Source organism: Megachile rotundata, chromosome 3 (assembly GCF_050947335.1).
Source record: "Megachile rotundata isolate GNS110a chromosome 3, iyMegRotu1, whole genome shotgun sequence".
Taxonomy (NCBI): domain Eukaryota; kingdom Metazoa; phylum Arthropoda; class Insecta; order Hymenoptera; family Megachilidae; genus Megachile; species Megachile rotundata.
This window is the reverse complement of record NC_134985.1, coordinates 14180887-14202424: the sequence shown is the minus strand read 5'-3', so window position 1 is coordinate 14202424 and position 21538 is coordinate 14180887. Positions and strand designations below refer to the sequence as shown.

The 21538-nt window shown below is 37.5% G+C and overlaps 1 protein-coding gene across 1 annotated transcript in view; it reads right to left on the bottom strand.

Moving 5' to 3' along the window:
• Positions 1 to 1692: 1692 nt before the first annotated feature.
• dmrt99B (doublesex-Mab related 99B) overlaps positions 1693 to 21538 on the bottom strand; it is a 32209-nt gene continuing 12363 nt past the window's right edge. The window contains exons 3-6 of the mRNA XM_076529564.1: positions 7761 to 7883; positions 6155 to 6426; positions 5336 to 5642; positions 1693 to 4133 (exon numbers count right to left, since the gene is read on the bottom strand). Of these exons, the coding sequence (XP_076385679.1) occupies positions 3808 to 4133; positions 5336 to 5642; positions 6155 to 6426; positions 7761 to 7883 (1028 nt within the window). The 3' untranslated portion in view covers positions 1693 to 3807. The remainder of the gene's footprint in view (positions 4134 to 5335; positions 5643 to 6154; positions 6427 to 7760; positions 7884 to 21538) is intronic.

Sequence of the window (21538 nt, the reverse complement as noted above, 5' to 3'; positions counted from 1 at the left end):
GTGCCCACGTTTGCCCTTCGTGGCTCTCTCATATCCTTCTGCACCTGCGAACTGTATCCGACATCCGATACCTTCTTCTTTTTCCTTTTCTTTTAGTGAAATTTTCAACGGACCAAAAGTTGTCCTCCCTCTGTCGATCTCTCCGCCCTTAATGTTCGCGACCGTTCGACCCTTATTTAACCTGCCACTCTGAATTATCCTTGATGCATGGAAAAATATCGATTGCAGAAATATCATTCTAACCGTTTTTCGTGTTATACCGAACGTTTGACAAAATGAACATTTCTCTAAGAGAAAATTAGATGAAAAGTGATGGGACAAGTGGTTTTGGAGATTTTTAAGGCTTGGGAAATATTTTGGGAACTTATTTTGCTTGGGAAATTAAAGATTGATGTTGGTTGATGAAGGTTTGAGGGTCTGTGTATTTTGTATACTTACTTTGAAGCTTCTGCTGCAGTGAGATCTGGAGTTTTAGAATTTTGTTTGACTTGTAAGGGGTGTAGGCACGTAGTGTTATTTACGAGTGGTGATTCTGGACATACATAGTACTATTAACGTGTGGTGACTCCACACATAGTACTATTAACGTGTAGTAATTTTATATATAGTACTATCAACGTATGGGGATTCTACACATAGTACTATTAACGAGTAGTAATTGTACGCATAGTACTATTAACGCAAGGTAATTCAGCGTGTGGTAATTCAACGCGAGGTACTACTAACGCGTGGTAATTCAACGTGTGGTACTATTAACGCGTGGTGCTATTAATGCGTGGTGCTATTAACGCATAGTAATTCAACGCGTGGTGCTACTAACGCGTAGGACTAAGTACTAACGCGTGGTAATTCAGCGCGTAGCATTTCGACGCGTAGGACTACTAACGCATGGTAATTCAAAGCGTGGAAATTCGACACGTGGTGCTACTAACGCGTAGGACTACCAATGCGCAGTAATTCTGCGCGTGGTACTACTAATGCGTGGTAATTCTGCGCGTGGTGCTATTAACGCGTGGTAATTCAACGCGTGGTGCTACTATCGCGTAAGACTACTAACGCGTGGTAATTCAGCGCGTAGCAATTCGACGCGTGGTGCTACTAACGCGTAGTAATTCGACGCGTGGTGTTATTAACGCGTAGGACTACTAACGCGTGGTAATTCAACGCGTGGTAATTCAACGCGTGGTAATTCGACGCGTGGTGCTACTAACGCGTGGTAATTCGACGCGTGGTGTTGCTAACGCGTAGGACTACTAACGCGTGGTAATTCAACGCGTGGTAATTCGACGCGTGGTGCTACTAACGCGTGGTAATTCAGCGCGTATCATTTCGACGCGTAGGGCTACTAACGCGTGGTAATTTAACGCGTGGTAATTCGACGCGTGGTGCTACTAACGCGTAGGACTACTAATGCGCAGTAATTCTGCGCATGGTACTACTAATGCGTGGTAATTCTGCGCGTGGTACTACTAACGCGTGGTGTTACTAACGCGGTAATTCAATCCGTGGTGTAACTAACGCGTGGTAATTCAATGCGTAGTATTACTAACGCGTGGTAATTCAATCCGTGGTAATAGTATTATATGATTCGACGAATAATAATCCCCACAAGCTAACCTACAATTTCCCCTACGCACCCTAAAACTCCCAATCTAAAAACAAAATGGAGGAAGCAAATAAAGCTGACGCGAATGGAGTATCAATATCTTATTTATTATTTCATATTTCGTCTATACATTTTCTTCGAATAACATATGGTAACTACAAAGGACGACGCTCGATCGTCGACGAATCTACACATCTTAGAGCCGTTATACTTACAGGCAAACACTTATGTTATACGAACATGTTTCCGGATCAATGACGATCCACCATTTCCAGAACGCGATCCGGAAACACGCGTTTTCTCCCGTTTCACAGTCGGCGTAACCCTCTAACATACACCGACTGACAGTTTTCCGATTAATTTACTTCTCGATGGTTAGCATATGTACAAATCCATGTGGTTCACTTAATCAAACGATACAATTTTTCTCGAACGTTACCTACACACATACTTCTTGATTACCGGTTGCTTTATCTACACATGTATAAAGATATTATCGTTGCAACGGTAACCGCGATTCATTGTTCATACGCGGTTCGTTTCTTCTCTTTTTTGTGTTCTTTCTTCGTTCGGAAGAACGAGTTAGAAGAGAATGTTCGGTAAAATACTGGCCACTTTACGGGGTTCAACCATTGATGAATAATGGTAGTCGATCTTTAATAGTCGGATGGACAGAAATGTTTATAATCTTCCTACAGCGAGTTTACCATTTCCAAGTTGTGGAAAATGCTTGTTTCACTTTTTATCTCGGTACAACTTAGATCACTTATGAACATCTGGAGAAACGACATCGCAAAAACCTCTAACTATGAGTCCAAAATTTAGAATCAGCCTTGCAATTTAACTTAGAGGCACCCCTGAACTTCGAATGCTAAGATTTAATTCACTAGACAATCCTCCAGATTTGCTACCAAGACCATTTTGCACTAAACCTCTTTTCAACAAAAAGAGATGCAATATCCAACTCATAGATTATCACTTTCAGACCTTAATCGATTGTTCAGAAATCAACATTCAGATCTAAATTTCTTTAGTTAGGTCTTGGCTTTGACACTGGTCACATCACTTTCGAATTGAAACTTAAAATAGCACCATCCATGTCCTTGACACTTCACAGTTTATAGTCACATGTCAGTCATCAGAGGTCAAGTCCAAGTCTCCATTTTGTTTCACACACCTTCGGGTTGTAGCTCCTTCATAAAAATTGTGATTGTGTGAAGCACTTGCTGGTGTACATGTTCTTCACATCTAGGTTCTTCATATGTACGATCTTCGTATCTAGGTCTTTCACGTCTGTGTTCTTGTCCACTTCATAGTTTAGCTCCAAGTCTCAACAATTGAGTCATAGGTTTTACGTTCAGATGCTAATTGCATATCACGTGAGTAATCTTCACTAGGTCGTCAACACGATGTCTCAAAATTATTCTTCACGTTGGTCTCTTCAGAATGTTCTGACCTACATCTCTCCAAATCTTTAACATCAGCAACTCTTCAAATCCTTGACATCCACATCTCTTCGAATCCTTGACATCCACATCTCTTCAAATCCTTGACATCCACAAGTGTTCAAATCCTTGGCATCCACATTTCTTCAAATCCTTGACTTCCACATCGCTCTAAATCCTTGACAGCCACATCTCTTCAAATCCTTGACATCCACACCTCTCAAAACCCTTGACATCCACATCTCTTCAAATCCATCTCAGTTACATCTATTCAAATCCTTCACATCCGTATCTTTATCCAATTGTTCCAAGTTAGATCTCTTCAAATTCATCTCAGGTACGTCTGTCCAAATCTCACTCGTCTCTCAAATCCATCATATCTCATCGAATCCTTCAAACTGTATCTTCCTCGGCATCTTGTATGTCCTTGGCATGTACACGTCGTTAAATCCACCTCACAGTTAAATCCACCTCTGGACATCTTTCACAAAACCCTCCATGGATGTCGAGACATAGGCACTCTCACATTAAATCCTCCTACATCCCTCCAAATCCGAGTTGCATCCCCCGTATCTCCTTCAGCCTACATCTCTTCGGCATCTCTTCAAATCCATCTCAGCAACATCGACATCCCTCACACCTGGGTGTCCTCACCACGAAGATGAGACGAAGCCTTTTGAGAGTGAAGGGATTTTCTCGCTCCAAGTCCTTCGGCTATTGCAGGTAAGACCAGGTGGCGGCCTGCGCGTCGTCCGGTCACTCGGAGTAGCTGGTTTTGTCGCTGGCGTCGTCGGGACTGGTCTCCCGATAGGCGTCCCCTGTCCCGTTCGCGTGCAGGTTCTGATTGGGCGGTTTGATGACCGTGGGCAGGTATCCTGTGCCGGCGTAAGGAGCAGCCAGGAACCTGTGTCTGGTCGAGGGTATGGGAGTGGTGCAGTACGCGGCACGAGTCGCGTACGCGGCCGAAACCGACGCCGACGCCGCAGCGGCCGACGCTAGGGCGCCGGCCAACGGCGAGAACGCAGACTTCGGTTGAAGACTATCCTCGCAGACCAACACCTCCATGGCGGACACCACGTCGCCTGCGACACAGACAGGTGCGTTTCGCTGCTGTCGGCTGTCTTTTTTTTAGCGCTTAGGCGTTCAATATGGGACACGGATTTGTATGAGTTTCATATACGGTGGAACTAGGTACTTCTATGTACTAGGTACTTGTAGCTATGAATATGTAGCTATGTTCTTCAATAAATGGCGGCTTCAAGACGAAATATTTATAATTAAGGATGCGGTGAGGTGGTATACCTGAAGAGACTGTTAATCTAATTTGAGAGGTTGCAGGTTATTAAAGTTTGAGTCATTTCTTTATTGCGATCATTAACATTTTTTTTTTATCAGTTTATGCGTTACGAATTTTATCTCTTATGTTCTAAGGTATATTTAACATAGGAGTAGCATAATAAAATTCATAGTAGAGTATTAAATTAATAGATAGTATATGAAACTCATCAATATTCGTAGTCCTATACTGGACGGTTTTTTTTCACGGTTGTTAGTAATCGAAGGTCGATATTTTCCTGCTAGATAAATTCCCGAGAATCACTAGTTACTGTACGCAAATGTGTTATTAATATAGGTGAGTGTTACGGAATTTTTTGGTTTGATATTTGTATTAATTTGTGGTTTGATATGAGAGCCCTTGGCGCAGGAAAATATCGAGGTTCTACTGTACTAGGAAGTGTAGGATTATTCGTGTCAGAAGTAGATATATCAGTTCGGTTTATCCCCTTGCTACTAACCCGACGGTGAACGAACAGAGTGCAAAATAATCCACCAAATATTGAATATCGTGTTTTGAGTTTATGAGGTGGGATTTCAGATAAATTTCTGGGTTCTCGAGACGTTGAGATATTGGAACTTTGAAACATTGTGTTACTGGTATATTTATTTTACTTAGTAATTAACCCAACCTTCAATAGAATAGAAAATATCAAAAGATGCAAATCTGATAATTTGAAAATTTAAAAAAATGCAAACTTGAGAACTCGAATACGCTACTCCCTATTTAACGTACAGAACCAAACTCCCCAGCCCTCAAATCGCCTCCAAAAATATCTCCCCCCAAAAACCGAAACTCGAGAACAATTCCAAAAAAGATTCCGCCAATAAAACGAATTCGTGTTCCAAATGACGGTGTCCATCATCTAAATTGAAAAGGGACTAACCAACGGGTATATCAAGTTCTGTCCGCGAATAAAAGCCGCGAATATCGAGTTGCAGGGCCTACCTTTGCACCGATGCAGCAAAGCTTCCACGTCCGCTCGACGTCTTCCTGGAAACACTCGCAGCAGCACGTCTACCGGAGACCTCTGCTGCTGTTGCTGCTGTTGTTGTTGCTGCTGCTGCTGCTGCTGCAATTGCAACCCACAGGTCTGTTGGATGTTCTGCATTTGCATCTGCATTTGAATCTCTCGAGGCTCTGGCATGTGATGGTGGTGCTGATGCTGGTACAAGGCTGGAGAACAGTACAAGGAACTCGCTGCTGGGCCGTAAAGGGGTGCGTAAGGAGGAAAATGCACTGCTGTTGCTGCAGCCTGGAACAGAAAATGATTTTATGATTTTTTATGAATTTGTAAATAAGGGAATTTGGGGGAGAAGATGGTAGAGGAGAGTTTAATGAAGAATTGTGTGGCTATATTTATTATTATTGAGGGCTTTTGGGGAAACGAGAAAGAGGTGGTTTATTCTGTAAAAATATTTCTTTGCTAATATTTTGCTAAACAGTTAACCAGCTACAAGTTAAAATTCTTTTTGCAGTTTGTTACAATTTTTTACTCTTTAAAATTTATTGAGTTTGTTCATCAAGTGCTCATCAACTTTGTACCACGTTACAAGATGTCATATTTTACGAGGGTTGCACTGATACAATTTATTCAAAGATTTCTTTACAACAACATACTCTGTCATAATTCAGTTCGTAACAAAGTTCATAAAATGTAAATATTAATCCCTAATTATTTACACAAAAGATTAAAGAAGCGAACGAAACAGGAAGAACCCGAAAATGAAGTGAAAGAACAAAATGGAAGAAGAAGAATAGACTCACCGCCAGCGAAGGTAACGGAGGACTAGGTCTAGGTTGCACCAGGTCCACAGGTTGAAGGGTTTGTTGGGTTTGTTGAGGACTTCCGCTTTTGCGAAGACTGAGATTTTCCGGCGCCGGCGTGTCTTCTCTTTGCGGTGTTAAAGCTGGGGTCAAAGGTGGTGTATGCGTCGGACTCTGAGAACCTGGTTCCGGACTTCCTTCTTCTGAATCGTTCAAACTGTTCGACCGCTTCCTGGGTGCTTCGTTTTCCGACATTCCAATCGATGTTGGAACTGTTATAACACAAGCTTTACATTAATCGTGCACGAATTACAAATTATCTTAAAGAATTTTATTATTATATGTACATTTATTAAAGAATTATATTATGTACTTGTATGAAAGAATTTTATTATGTACATTTATTAAAGAATTTTGTTATGTACATTTATTAAAGAATTTTTTTATGTACATTTATTAAAGAATTTAATTATGTACATTTATTAAAGAATTTTTTTATGTACATTTATTAAAGAATTTTATTATGTACATTTATTAAAGAATTTTGTTATGTACATTTATTAAAGAATTTTGTTATGTACATTTATTAAAGAATTTTTTTATGTACATTTATTAAAGAATTTTATTATGTACATTTATTAAAGAATTTTGTTATGTACATTTATTAAAGAATTTTTTTATGTACATTTATTAAAGAATTTTGTTATGTACATTTATTAAAGAATTATATTATGTACTTGTATGAAAGAATTTTATTATGTACATTTATTAAAGAATTTTGTTATGTACATTTATTAAAGAATTCTATTATGTACATTTATTAAAGAATTATATTATGTAAATTTATTAAAGAATTTTATTATGTACATTTATTAAAGAATTTTATTATGTACTTGTATTAAAAAATTTTATTATATACTTGCATCAAAGAATTTTATTATATGTATACTTGTATTAAAGAGTTTTATTATGTACATTTACTAAAGAATTTAATTATGTACATGTACAACGTCATATGAAGTTAATATTGTGTATGAGTGATATTAGACAATATCTTTTGATAATGTGTATCTAACACCGTCGTTAACGTTACATAAAATTGTGGAGATTTGATGTTTGGACCGTCGGGAGAGGCTGTTCACAAAATGGCGGTAGGGGACTGTTAAAATGGCGGACCTCTTGAATGCCACTAAAGTTAACTCTTTGCTAGTTAATTTATTCGGTAATCTATTAGGAATTATTCGTTGCTACAATCTCATAAACTGTCTTGTATAAACTATAATTATAACTACATCCTCAAAGATTAAAATATAATTTGTAAAGCAACTACGACGAAAGCTTGATGTACTATTGTAGGTTATGTCATAAATATAACTCGTAGAGTCAGTATAACTAGCAATTAGTATTAAGAGTAACAATCATAGGTTTGTGAGATTATTTTAATGAAACTTGAATACTCAAACTGATGCAAATATAAAACTTGCTTCCCTGAATTTTTATAACCTTCCTATGCATGGAAGTTTAACATAAGTTAACGGAAGTTTAAGCAACGGCATAGTTTAACGATTTTTGGATGAAAGTAAGTAGAAGTCGTAGATATGCCTACCCAATGGACGGTCAGCAAGAAGTTCACCACCAGAGTCGGAGTCACGGTCGTCTTCGTTACCGGTGTCGCTCGTGGAAAGCATTGTTCCCGTAGTGCTCTCAGAGATTCTCGACCTCTTTGTGCCTGGAACAAAACAGGGCGTATCGTTCGCTTAGCAAAAGAAAAAGCGCGTATTAATACGCACAATACCTATGAAATTCTCCGGCGAACAAACACTTTACATTGTTCTACGACGCATGCCGAATTGACTCTTACTGGATCCTTGACACCCTTGAAAAAACGTTGTTCATCTTTTATTGTGACCCCGAGCGTATTTACCACCCGCTGACATTCCGCTTCAACCCCGGTCGGAGAGGGTATGGTACCCGTGTTACTTTCTTACTATAAACCGTTAACTATCGAACTTCCATTCAAAACGATTCCATAATTGTTGTTTAAAATTCATTTTGTTTATTCAGTTTAAAAGTTGATGTATTTTATTGTGTTCAAAAATTTATGTATTTTATTCAATTTAAAAATTGATATAGCTTATTCAAACAAAAAATTGATATAGGTAACTCAATCAAAAAATTGATGTACCTTATTCTATGTAAAAATTGATATAGCTTATTCACTAAAAAAATTGATGTACCTTGTTCAACCTAAAAATTGATATACCTTATTCAATTTAAAAATTGATATACCTTATTCAATCTAAAAATTGATATAACTTATTCAAACAAAAAAATTGATATAGCTAATTCAATCAAAAAATTGATGTACCTTATTCCATGTAAAAATTGATATAGCTTATTCACTAAAAAAATTGATGTACCTTGTTCAATCAAAAAATTGATATACCTTATTCAATTTAAAAATTGATATACCTCATTCAATCTAAAAATTGATATAGCTTATTCAAACAAAAAATTGATATAATTAATTCAATCAAAAAATTGATGTACCTTATTCTATGTAAAAATTGATATAGCTTATTCACTAAAAAAATTGATGTACCTTGTTCAATCAAAAAATTGATATACCTTATTCAATTTAAAAATTGATATACCTTATTCAATCTAAAAATTGATATAACTTATTCAAACAAAAAATTGATATAGCTAATTCAATCAAAAAATTGATGTACCTTATTCAATTTAAAAATTGATATACCTTATTCAATCTAAAAACTGGTATAGCTTATTCAAACAAAAAATTGATATAATTAATTCAATCAAAAAATTGATGTACCTTATTCTATGTAAAAATTGATATAGCTTATTCACTAAAAAAATTGATGTATCTTGTTCAATCAAAAAATTGATATACCTTATTCAATTTAAAAATTGATATACCTTATTCAATTTAAAAATTGATATACCTTATTCAATATAAAAATTGATATAACTTATTCAAACAAAAAATTGATATAGCTAATTCAATCAAAAAATTGATATAGCTAATTCAATCAAAAAATTGATATATCTTATTCTTTGTAAAAATTAATAAACATTGTTGTATTAATAACTTGTCACATCTCATTCACTTAAAAAAAAGATGTACTAATTCTTCCAAAAAAAGAAATATCTGCTTCATTCAAAAAATTGTCTTGTTATAAAAAGTTGATAATTCCCTTAAAAAATTGCAAAACGATTGACCCAGGCTGAACTTGTGGAGTTTAATTATCCCGCTCGAAACTTGTATTTCTACGATCTGGCTCAAACGAAACGGAAAACTCGGTTATTTCTTGTCGTTACGGAGCTCGTTAACGTAAACGTAAGAAGTTATCGGAAATAATTCCGATCGAGGCACGTTTCTTAAACGGTTTCTCGACTTATCCCGAAATAAGAAGTTAGTTTCTTCTTGTTCGAGGGTCAGATCGTGTACAAATATCATCGAAACTCGACGGTGAAACGAGCGTTCGGTGAAATCCAATAATTTCGAAAACCTTTAAAGCAGTGGCGACATTAAGTTTCGAGGAAGCAGCTTGTTTGAACTGCTTTCTAAACACTGTCCAATTACGACATACGTTTTAGTTCTTCTTCTGTATCTTATTCGCGATGACTCGTACTGGGTAAACACTTTAAGATTCGAAGTGAAAACTCGTTTAATGGACTGTAAAAAATTATGTCTTAATGTCTGTTTCGTGCTGCGGAATTTACATTTTACATTACGGGATATAATGTAAACAAAATTGAGTTATTAGAAATTATTGTATGGACGGAATTCATTTCATGAAACTTTTAAATACGCTTTACTCTTAAACCCATCACTACCTCATTTTTTAAGTTACAAGAAACTTTAGTACTTCAAGGTAACGTACAATATACACTTTTACATTTTACATTAGTGAATATAATGTAAACGAAATTCAACTATTAGAAATTATATGAACGGAATTTTATGAAACTTTTGAACACACTTTACTCTTAAACCCATCACTACCTCATTTTTTAAGTTACAAGAAACTTTAGTACTTCAAGGTAACGTACAATATACACTTTTACATTTTACATTAGTGAATATAATGTAAACGAATATATGAACGGAATTTTATGAAACTTTTAAATACACTTTACTCTTAAACCCATCACTACCTCGTTTTTTAATTTACAAGAAACTTCATTACTTCAAGATAATATTCAATACATACTTTGTAGGCGCACAATAAAGACAAGAGTAATTATTATAGAACACGTCGCTGATTTCAATGACCTCGAAATATTCTGTCAAGGATAATAATCCTTGTTCACACACGTGCACGTATGACAAATAAAGGGGTCATCCGCAGAGAGCATCGAAATATTTAAAGCATCCAAGTCGAATTACCTCGAACAGTAACGTCAGATTCCCAGAACAGTAAACGTTCGAGGGATCTTTTATCGAAGAGGGTGGTTCGACGGTGGAAGAAGCAACGGCGCGGTGGTCCGAGGTTCTCGAGGTTGTTAGAAATAATTGCGAGAGGCCACGTACACAATCGTAGGCTCTTGGTTTGAAAGTAATAGCGGGTTCAAGAGTGCCGTTACAACGTGCGGAGGCGTATGCACGTGCAGGACCATTGAGTTCTCGTCAATGCGTGAAAGAATCCCCGATGCGAGAAGGGTGCGTTGCCCGTTCAAGAAAGTCTACTGCGGCTGACCGCTCGTTAAAAAGTTTAACCGGCCGTTTATTAGCGGGAGAAAAAGCGTAAGAGCGATACCCATGCACGGGGTGTACCAGAAAAATTACTCCATCAAATTTTTATATACACTGAAATCCTCGTATACATATGTATAACGTATGTTTATAATGTTACATTTGTCTTGAAGATGTGAAGTTTCGTACAGATTGATTTTTTCGGGAGAAATTTTTAGAATACTTTATTGTAATATTTGTTTCTTTGTAACTGATTATTGGTGATTGGTTATTATTATCTGTTAACAGTATTATCTTTGAGGAATTCATTATTATTGTCTGCTAACTGTATTGCTTTTATGTAATTCATTATTATTACCTGTTAACAGTATTATCTTTGACTAATTCATTATTATTGTCTGCTAACTGTACTGTTTTTGTGTAATTCATTATTATTACCTGTTAACAGTATTATCTTTGAGTAATTCATTATTATTGTCTGCTAACTGTATCGTTTTTGTGTAATTCATTATTATTACCTGTTAACTGTATTATCTTTGACTAATTCATTAATATTGTCTGCTAACTGTATTGTTTTTGTGTAATTCATTATTATTACCTGTTAACTGTATTATCTTTGACTAGTTCATTAATATTGTCTGCTAACTGTATTGTTTTTGTGTAATTCATTATTATTACCTGTTAACAGTATTATCTTTGAGTAATTCATTAATATTGTCTGCTAACTGTATCGTTTTTGTGTAATTCATTATTATTACCTGTTAACTGTATTATCTTTGACTAATTCATAATATTATTCTTTGTTAATTGTATCATCTGTATGTAACTCATAATTCTTCATTTACAAAATATAATTCATTGTTACTACCCATTAATAGTATCTTCTACAATTCACAACAAAAGTGATCAACTATTTAGTACAAAACTTGTCTCTCTCATCTAACGAAATTTTGTATCCTAACATTGAGGTTATGTTCGATCAGTATCATCAAGTTCACATGTCTTAACATAAAGATTTTGCATAATATAATATCTAACCCTTTGATGTCGGACAAGAAGATTTTTAAACACCCCGTATACACAAGGGGTAAGAAAATGTAGCTTTCAGTCTGGCGTTTCGTTGAAACCACCCCCGGAAGGCCTTTTCTTACCCTGGCTGTTTCCCCTTCCTGTTCCGCGGATTAATTCTTGACGCGCACGCTTTCGATAACAAGGTTGTTTCGAGTGGCTCTCCGAGAGGGTTGTGGCTCTCCCTGAGCAACTATATCAAGTGTTCCGCTGTTTAAGTTAATTGCTGTTAGCTGTTACTTCGCCGTGTTGCCCTGGTTCTCTTTGTTCTCTTACTTCTTCGTAATTCGAGGTTTATTTAGGTGGTTGTTGCTGCGATACGCGTGGCCATGTGAAGGACATATGGGGTTCTTGAGGATTTTGGGGTTTTGGGGGATTTTAGGGGATTTGGAGTTTTGGGGATTTTGGGAGATTTGGAGTTTTGGGGATTTGAAGTTTTGGAGATTTGGAGATTTAGGGATTTGGGGGTTGAAGAATTTGGGAATTTAGGGATTTTGGGGATTTGGGAACTTGTGGATTTGGAATTTTGGGGATTCGGAAAATTGAGGATTTGGAATTTCGGGGATTTGGAGTTTTGGGGATTTGGAGATTCTGAAATCTAGGGATTTGGGAATTCGAGGATTTTGAGATTTGGGAATTTAGATTTCTAGGGATTTGGAGTTTTGGGGATTTGGAATTTTGGGGATTTAAAGTTTTGGAGATTTGGAGATTTAGGGATTTGGGGGTTGAAGGCTTTGGGAATTTGGGGATTTGGGGGCTTTGGGAACTTGAGGGTTTGGAATTTTGGGGATTCGGGAAATTGAGGATTTGGAGTTTTGGGGATTTGGAGATTCTGAGATCTAGGGATTTGGGAATTCGAGGATTTTGAGATTTGGGAATTTAGATTTCTAGGGATTTGGAGTTTTGGGGATTTGGAATTTTGGGGATTTGAAGTTTTAGAGATTTGGAGATTTAGGGATTTGGGGGTTCAAGGATTTGGGAATTTAGGGATTTTGAGGATTTGGGAACTTGGAATTTCGAGGATTTGGAGTTCTAGGGATTTGGAGATTCTGAGATCTAGGAATTTGGGAGTTGGAGGATTTTAAGATTTAGGAATTTAGAATTCTAGGGACTTGGAGTTTTGAGGATTTGGAATTTTAGAGATTTGGAAATGTAGGGATTTGGAGGTTGAAGCATTTGTGAATTTAGGGATTTTGGGGATTTGGGTACTTGAGGATTTGGAATTTTGGGGATTTAGAGTTCTGGGGATTTGGAGATTCTGAGATCTAAGGATTTGGGAGTTGAAGGATTTTGAGATTTGAGAATTTTAAGATTTACGAATTTGACAATTTCAGCATTTTGAAATTTATTAGTTTGGTAATTTAGGGAATTTAGACAATGGAAGTTTGGAAATTGAGGAGTTTGATGTTTTGAAGATTTTCAAACATATGAACTTGGAAACTTGATAATTTTGAAATTTTCTAATTTTACAATTTTCAATTTGAATATCTATAATTTATAGGCTGTTACATTTAAAAATTTAACAAAATAAAATATTAAGAATTCCAGCATCCCGAATTCAACATTAAAGTCCCCAAAAAAGTATCGCAATTCCAAAGATACAATTTCCAAAAATATTAAATATAACTCATCTCCTCAGCAAATACCTCCGCCCTTGACAATGATGTCAATGACAACCGACGCACCCAAGAATGTAATATCGCGTGTTCGGTGTTAATTAATGTAGCCGCTCTATGTATATGGCATAGAGAGAATTCCTGTGGCGAGTGTCTCACGCTGAAGAATTCTCTTCGTGTGTCAAACCATGGTCGTCTGTATTATGAGACAGTTATTAAAAATCATTTTCCCTGTGACCCTTCGTCCTCTCCACCTTCATACAGGGGTTGTTCGCTCCCCTCTCTTCGCATCAAATCTACACAACATGTAGATCAATCTACACAAGATATAAATTAATCTACACAAGATGTAAATTAATCTACACAGCCACTAAATTTGTGTGCACAATTAGAATTCTACATTCCTTCTTCTTAAATAATAAATTCATATAATCCTTCAAAAGTTATCGTATTTTTCTGTTATTTTAAACACAACCTCCCCATCACAGGAAGTAAAAAAAATTCGCCAACGTAACAGATTACCCAAGGGTCCTTTACACCCCATGTCTCTAATCCACGATTCGTAAAAAAGGTGTGAAAACGGAGACCATTGTGACACCTAGAAACGTGACACAAGAAAAAGGGAACACAGTATCAGGAATCTCTTTTCTTCGGTTGTCCCCGTATCGGAAACGGTGCTTGTCTTGTATTTCGAGAAGGGTGCGTGCGATTTATTATAAGCTCGTCTGTCGTGCACACACACTACTCCGAAATATCTAACTTCTGCTGGATCTCTAAGGCGAAAGGTGTAACGTGTCTCTGGTTGTGTGTGCGTGCGCTTTGAAACGGGACAGAGGAAGTTAATAAAACTCGTTTCGATGTCGAGGAACTGGCAGGGTGTCCCCTCTGTAACGCTAGAGGATTTATTACGGATTCGTACATGAATGGAACTTAAGATACTGCGAGGTCCTTGTACTTCCGTAAATATTTTGCAAAATTCGGAGCAATTTTAGGAGTAATGGAGATTGGAGATATGGGGTTAGTTGTGTGGGCAAGAATTAAAGCAGGGGGATGATAATTGTATGTATTCATTTAACACTAGAACTACCGACAATAGATGCTCGTTTATCAAAGAATGAAAAATAAAATGAAAAGGGAAATAAGTAAATATTTGGTTGTCCGGAAAATTCGTGCCGATTTTCGGTGGCGGCATGAAAATTTATTTAGACAAATTTTTCGCCGAAGAACCTGAGATGTTCTGGAAAGAATTCTCAAGTTGCATGAAAGATGGAGAAAAGTTATAGAACAAAATGGTACCTGTATAATTTAATAAATGTATACCAAATTTAAATGAGCTGCGTTTCAATTGCGTCTCAAAATCGGCATGAACTTTCCGGACAATCCAATACTAAAGCATGAAGAACTAGTTTTTACCTGAACAAAATATGACAGACATTTCCACAAAATCATGACAATAAAATTTTGTAATATAAAATCTGAAACCAGTCATTTTGACTGATTGGTAGTGTTAAATTATTAATAAATTTAGCATATAGCGACATCTTACAGTATTAGAAATGATGTGCGATGTTAGTAACAGAATAATTGAATATTAGAAACAGAATAATTGAATATTGTACTTCCGTCTTGTCGTTATGAAAATGTAAGCGTTCGTGATGTTTTATTTGAAGTAAAAGTAATCCCTGTTTAAATGATTAATCTTTAAGTTAAAATGTTTGTTGTTTGTGTTTTATATTAAATAATTTGTTCGTGTTCAAAAGTGTATTATTAGTTTTGTTATTTTCCATAATTCTGATTATTTAACAGGTAGTTCTAGTGTTAGTATGGATATAATGTGTATAATGTAGTAGGTAATGTTTGTGATATGGGGATATTGAGATATGATGCAAGATGTGAGACTGTAAAGGGTACAGTATTTAGGGGTTGAGTATTGTAGAAATGTAGTGATGTAGAAATATAGGTACATATGTATGTATGTATACATGTATGTGTAGCTATATGTACCTGTATGTGTGTATGGAAATATAGCTGTATTAGAATATTTTCAAATCGAATAGTTTCCCAAATACCTACATCTACCAAATTCGTACATCTCCAAATCCTTGGATCCTCAAGTTCCAATGTGCCCAAATTTCTAGACCTCCAAATTCCTATATTCCCAAACTCCTACATCCCCAAATTCTCAGATCCTTGAATTCTAATGCGCCCACATTCCTAAATCCTCAAAATTCCTAGGTCCCCAAATTCCTACGCCCCCAAATTTCTATGCCTCCAAATCCTCACGCACCCAAATTCCTACATCCCCAAATCCTCACGCACCCAAATTCCTATTTCTCCAAATTCCTACATCCCCAAATTCTCACGCACCCAAATTCTCACATCCCCAAATCCTCACGCACCCAAATTCCTATGCTCCCAAATTCTACTTTCCCAAATCCTCACGCACCCAAATTCCTATGCTCCCGAATTCCCACTTCCCCAAATCCTCACGCACCCAAATTCTTATGCTCCCAAATTCTACTTTCCCAGATTCTCACGCACCCAAATTCCTATGCTCCCGAATTCCCACTTCCCCAAATCCTCACGCACCCAAATTCCTATGCTCCCAAATTCTACTTTCCCAGATTCTCACGCACCCAAATTCCTATGCTCCCGAATTCCCACTTCCCCAAATCCTCACGCACCCAAATTCCTATGCTCCCAAATTCTACTTTCCCAAATCCTCACGCACCCAAATTCCTATGCTCCCAAATTCTACTTTCCCAAATCCTCACGCACCCAAATTCCTATGCTCCCAAATTCCCACATCCCCAAATCCTCACGCACCCAAATTCCTATGCTCCCAAATTCCACTTCCCCAAATCCTCACGTACCCAAAGTCCACTTCCCCAAATCCTCACACACCCAAATTCCACTTCCTCAAATCCTCACGCACCCAAATTCCACTTCCCCAAATCCTCACGCACCCAAATTCCTATTCTCCCACCTTCCTACATCCCCAAATCCTCAACCCCCTAACTTCCACTATTCCCAAATTCCTATCCCCCTATTCCCACATCTCCAAATCCTCAAAAACCCCAACCACCTTCACCCCAAAATTTCAACTCTTCCAACTCCATATATTCCAACTCCATACATCCTTCAAATCTCAACCTCCCCTCAAATTGCAAGATCCCCAAAGATCCCAAGTCCCAAAATCGCAATGACCCGAAACAGCAGCGCACCAAAATCGCAATTAATTAGACGACGGTCGGCGTACAAGTCCGTTGGCACTCTCTTGACCGATGACAAGACGCACTCGAAGCAGATACACACGGGGCTGGAACGTGTGCACACGTCCCGGTTGTTGTAGGTCTACGCCCTAACCCGCGCCGCGGCGGCGTATCACCGTACGGTGGAGACAGACGCGGACAATGGAATCATGCGAGGACAATGCCGAATAATTTAGAATGGCATATAGATATCGGGAGCTTCCGGCCTACGGCGCCGCTGCATAATAGAGAATAGGAGTAATAGGACACACGCTGCAGAGCAACTGTGGAGGACACGAAACATCCCTATAAATTAGGCTTAGGATCAGCCACCGCCATTGCGACACCGTTCCTCGATACAACCTTCTTATTCGCTTCCGTTTTACTTCTTGTAAAAACTATCGGGTTTAATGTCTGTCGGAAACTTAGGATGTTGCGTGTCAAGATGACTGATGTAGCTAATTGTTCACTGCTGGTTAAACATGTGGACGAGGCGCATTTTTAAAGTCTGGAAAACTTTTTAATTTTTAGCGCGATGATGATATATTCTTTCTGCTATTTAGAAAGAGTGGTATAATTATTTTGAATAATTGGGAAACATTATAGAATTTATGATCGATATTGTTAATAGTATTGATAATACTAATAATATTAATAGCAGAATACAGAAATACGGAATACGTGACTCATACAAAAGAACTGACACAGCGTTATTTCACAGTGCAGAAAAAAGGGGTTGTAGAGGGTGACAATTCGGAATTCCCGCAATAAATAACCCTTCGAGGCGTAACAGTTATCACCAGCAGCGTCGGTTACAACCCCACGTTACCCCGTGCAACCCCACGATACCGCGGACCACGAATCTTTGCCCTTTGCACCCCCGGCTAATATCACGGTCGTAGAAAGCACCCACTATGAATTATCATTTCCCATTGTTCGAAAGATCGTAAAATAACCGGCTGTTCGAGACTTTAAGCTTTCTCCTTTTCCGAAACCATAGAATTGCGAAATTCGAACTGGAAATTATTCCACAATGCTACATTTCTGTTTTAGAAATACACTACCGTCCACAAGTATCCGGACACTTGGTTTCGTTACATAAAACATAGTTGAACTTTGTACGAAAGGTATTTAGGGTTATCATATCATTTGTAATAATTATTATTATCTTTTTCGAGGTGTTATAACGTAATAGAATTAATTTTTAAGTACAAATTATACAGTGAAAGTGTGAAAGTAAAATTCATGTCCAGAAGTACAAAGTCCAAATTTGTGAATCTAATGAAACGCTTTCGATTCTAAAAAAAATTTTCATTTCTACTGTGTTTCATTTCTATGGTGCAGAACGTATTCAGAGGGTTCGTCGATATGTTTCAAGTGTTTGTAAACTGTTGGTAGATGTTTAGGTTCCCTCAATGGAGATAAGAATGGAGGTAACGCTACGCACTCGACAGTTTCGGTTTAGTTCGTCTGTAGCTTCTTTTCCATCGAGATATGAGTTCCAAACGAGAATTATCAATCGAAAAACGTTCCAGTATTCTGACCTTCGCAGAAAAAAAATCGATTTTAGTTACTGTTGCAGATACTTGAATAACTTTCATGCAACGCGAATGCATATTTCGCTGGTGTCCGGATACTTATGGACGGTAGTGTATGTATTGTTAAATATATTGGTTTGAAATATTTATTCATTTTAATTGTTGTTACAAAGTTTCTTATGAAAACTCATCTGAAAGAACTGTGATACTTGATGATTTTATTATATTCACCTAACTTATCAATATAACTTATCTTAACCTCAATCATGATCTTAATCTAATCTGTCTTCATATGTACTCCATAATTTAATATAATGATCTTGACATTATGTTGAAAGATTGTAACAAAACCTCAAACTTCATCAAACTCCACATATAAACATTTATATCACAATTCAAGGCGATGATCTTGATATTATACTAAAAGACAGTAAACCTAATTTAACATGAAACTTAACTCAACTTAAACTAGCTGTATTTTCAAACATTTACACTATCATTCAATTCAATCTAACTTAATCATAATTCATTCCAAATTACCTGCATATTAAGACATTTACCACGCTATTCAAAATGGCGGTCTCCACAGCGAACCTAACCTAACTGTCACTGAACCTAACCTATCTGCATATTCACCATTTACCACGCCACTAAAAATGGCGATCTCGACAGCGAATTAAAAATACATAAAAATTGAAGTTGTCTTTTCTTGAATATTTGTCTAAGATTACAGCGTCCTTCCAAAAGAATAAGTATCGAAGAAGAATTAAATGCAGGAATAAACTCGTAGGCATTTAGATTAAACAGAAGGTTCACCCAGCGATCCGATATCATTGATCTGCCGTTTCTTTCTGGATCGTGTTCGTGAGCGAACATTCCAGGCTCGACCGCCGTGAGATTAATTAATCGGACGCGACGCCGCGTGAAAACCGCTGCGTCGAGCGCGAAATATTCCAGTTACGAGGCCCTGCAATCGGAATCGGTACGCTTCAGCGTGCGATTGCGTCGAGAAGAACACCGTTCGAACCGGTTGAAAGGACTCTCATTATCACGTATCGATACGCCCGGAAAATAGCAGCGGCCGACGATCCGCATTCGACGCGAAAAATGACGCGGGAAAATCGTCGACGGCTCGAGTGCGGGAAGAAAAGCAAGTATTGAGAGCGTGAGGAAAGCGAACCGAAGACAAGAAAAGAAAAAACAACGGGGGTGAAATCGAAGGACCTCGAAAGGGAGAACATGGACCGAGCCGAGCGTAAGAAAGTGGTGACTCGGGGAGAAAATCGAGGTGAAAGGGATTCGGATGGGAACGCTGCAAACCGGGAACAAAAGGCCTAAGAAGAATCGTTCTGCCGAAACGCGGGAAAAATCAAGTGTTTTTCGTTCCACGCGAAAATATCGCCATCGTTTATCTATATCGAAATTCCTCCTACTCTCAATGCTTGCTAAAAGGTCTTTCGTTCCTGTTTTTTATACAAAATGGCTGATTATAGCAAGCTGTGAGCATCTTCAATGTTTCAATATCGATATGATTTTATAAATTCTACCAAAATTTCATTTACTTCGTAACAATTTTAAGTTTAGACTTTGCTCTGAGTAATAAGAAAAGGTCTTTTGGTTAATGTTATCCATACAAGATGGTTGAATGTCAATTAGCAGCAGACATTAGTCACTCGTGTATATGAAGCTTCATGACATAAAAGCAACACAAAAAAGCAGTACTGATATATTAATTTAAAACTTAAAGTTTGAGGAAGATTGCTGTATGAATGTTATTCACACAAGATGGCTGACTGTCAATTAGCAACAGACATTAGTCACTCATGTATGTGAAGCTTCATGACATAAAAGCAACACAAAATAGCAATGCTGATATATTAATTTAAAACTTAAAGTTTGAGGAAGATTGCTGTATAAACGTTATTCACACAAGATGGCTGAATGTCAATTAGCAGCAGACATTAGTCACTCATGTATATAAAGTTTCATGACATAAAAGCAACACAAAAAAGCAGTACTGATATATTAATTTAAAACTTAAAGTTTGAGGAAGATTGCTGTATAAACGTTATTCACACAAGATGGCTGACTGTCAATTAGCAGCAGACATTAGTCACTCATGTATGTGAAGTTTCATGATAGAAAAGCAACCCCAAATAGCAGTGATGATATATTAATATAAAACTTAAAGTTTGAGGAAGGTTGCTGTATGAATGTTATTCACACAAGATGGCTGAATGTCAATTAGCAGCAGACATTAGTCACTCATGTATATAAAGTTTCATGACATAAAAGCAACACAAAATAGCAGTTTTTAACTTAAAGTTTGAGGAAGGTTGCTGTATAAACGCTTCGGTAATGTTCTCCACACAAAATGGCTGACTGTCACTCACAGCAGATGAACAACGTGAACTTCTTTAATATAAACTCGCAGCGCAAAAGTAACAAAGAGTCACTCATGACACATAAATACAAGGATGAAGTTTTAATAAAAAATGGCTACAGAGACTTCATGAATAATTCTGAATACAAAATGGCCGACCATGAGCTACATCAAGCAATCGAACGCAACATTTGTAAAACTTGAGGTCTTGTGAGATACGAAATTTAGAAAAACGAAGTAAAATTTGTACAGAAACCTAAAACGTGAATAGTAGAGGGGGTGAAATAAGAAATTGGCGGAGCATAAGGGCAGGAAGCGTGAGAAGGGATGGTCGTCTCGGTTTTTCCAGGAAAGCGAGATGGCGGAAAAGGAGGAGGCGTTAGTAGGAAGTGAAAAGAGTACCGAGGTCGAATCTAACCCTCCCGTCCTGTTGGCGTTCAGCAACCGTTTACGAGGCATAAACGCCGAAACAAAAGGCGGCTGGGCGCGAAACAATTAAAAACGTTACGCCCGATCGCTCTCCACCGTTTTCCCCTCTTCGTCTTTTTTTTTTTGTCTCCCACCCTATCCGCCTGCCTTGCTCGCTCCACCCTCTCTGTCTCCTTCGCTCTTTGACCTCGTCGTGGCTCTTTAACCACCCTATACCCATCGAATTCACCGAGAGAGTATATACATCCTGCGTCCCTCTCTCTGGACCGTTTTCACCCCTTTCATCGATGCAACGCGAAAACACACGGACGGATAAACCGACGCCCACACATCCCGCGTCTCGAAACAAAAGGGAATCGCGACGATTTAATGACTGATC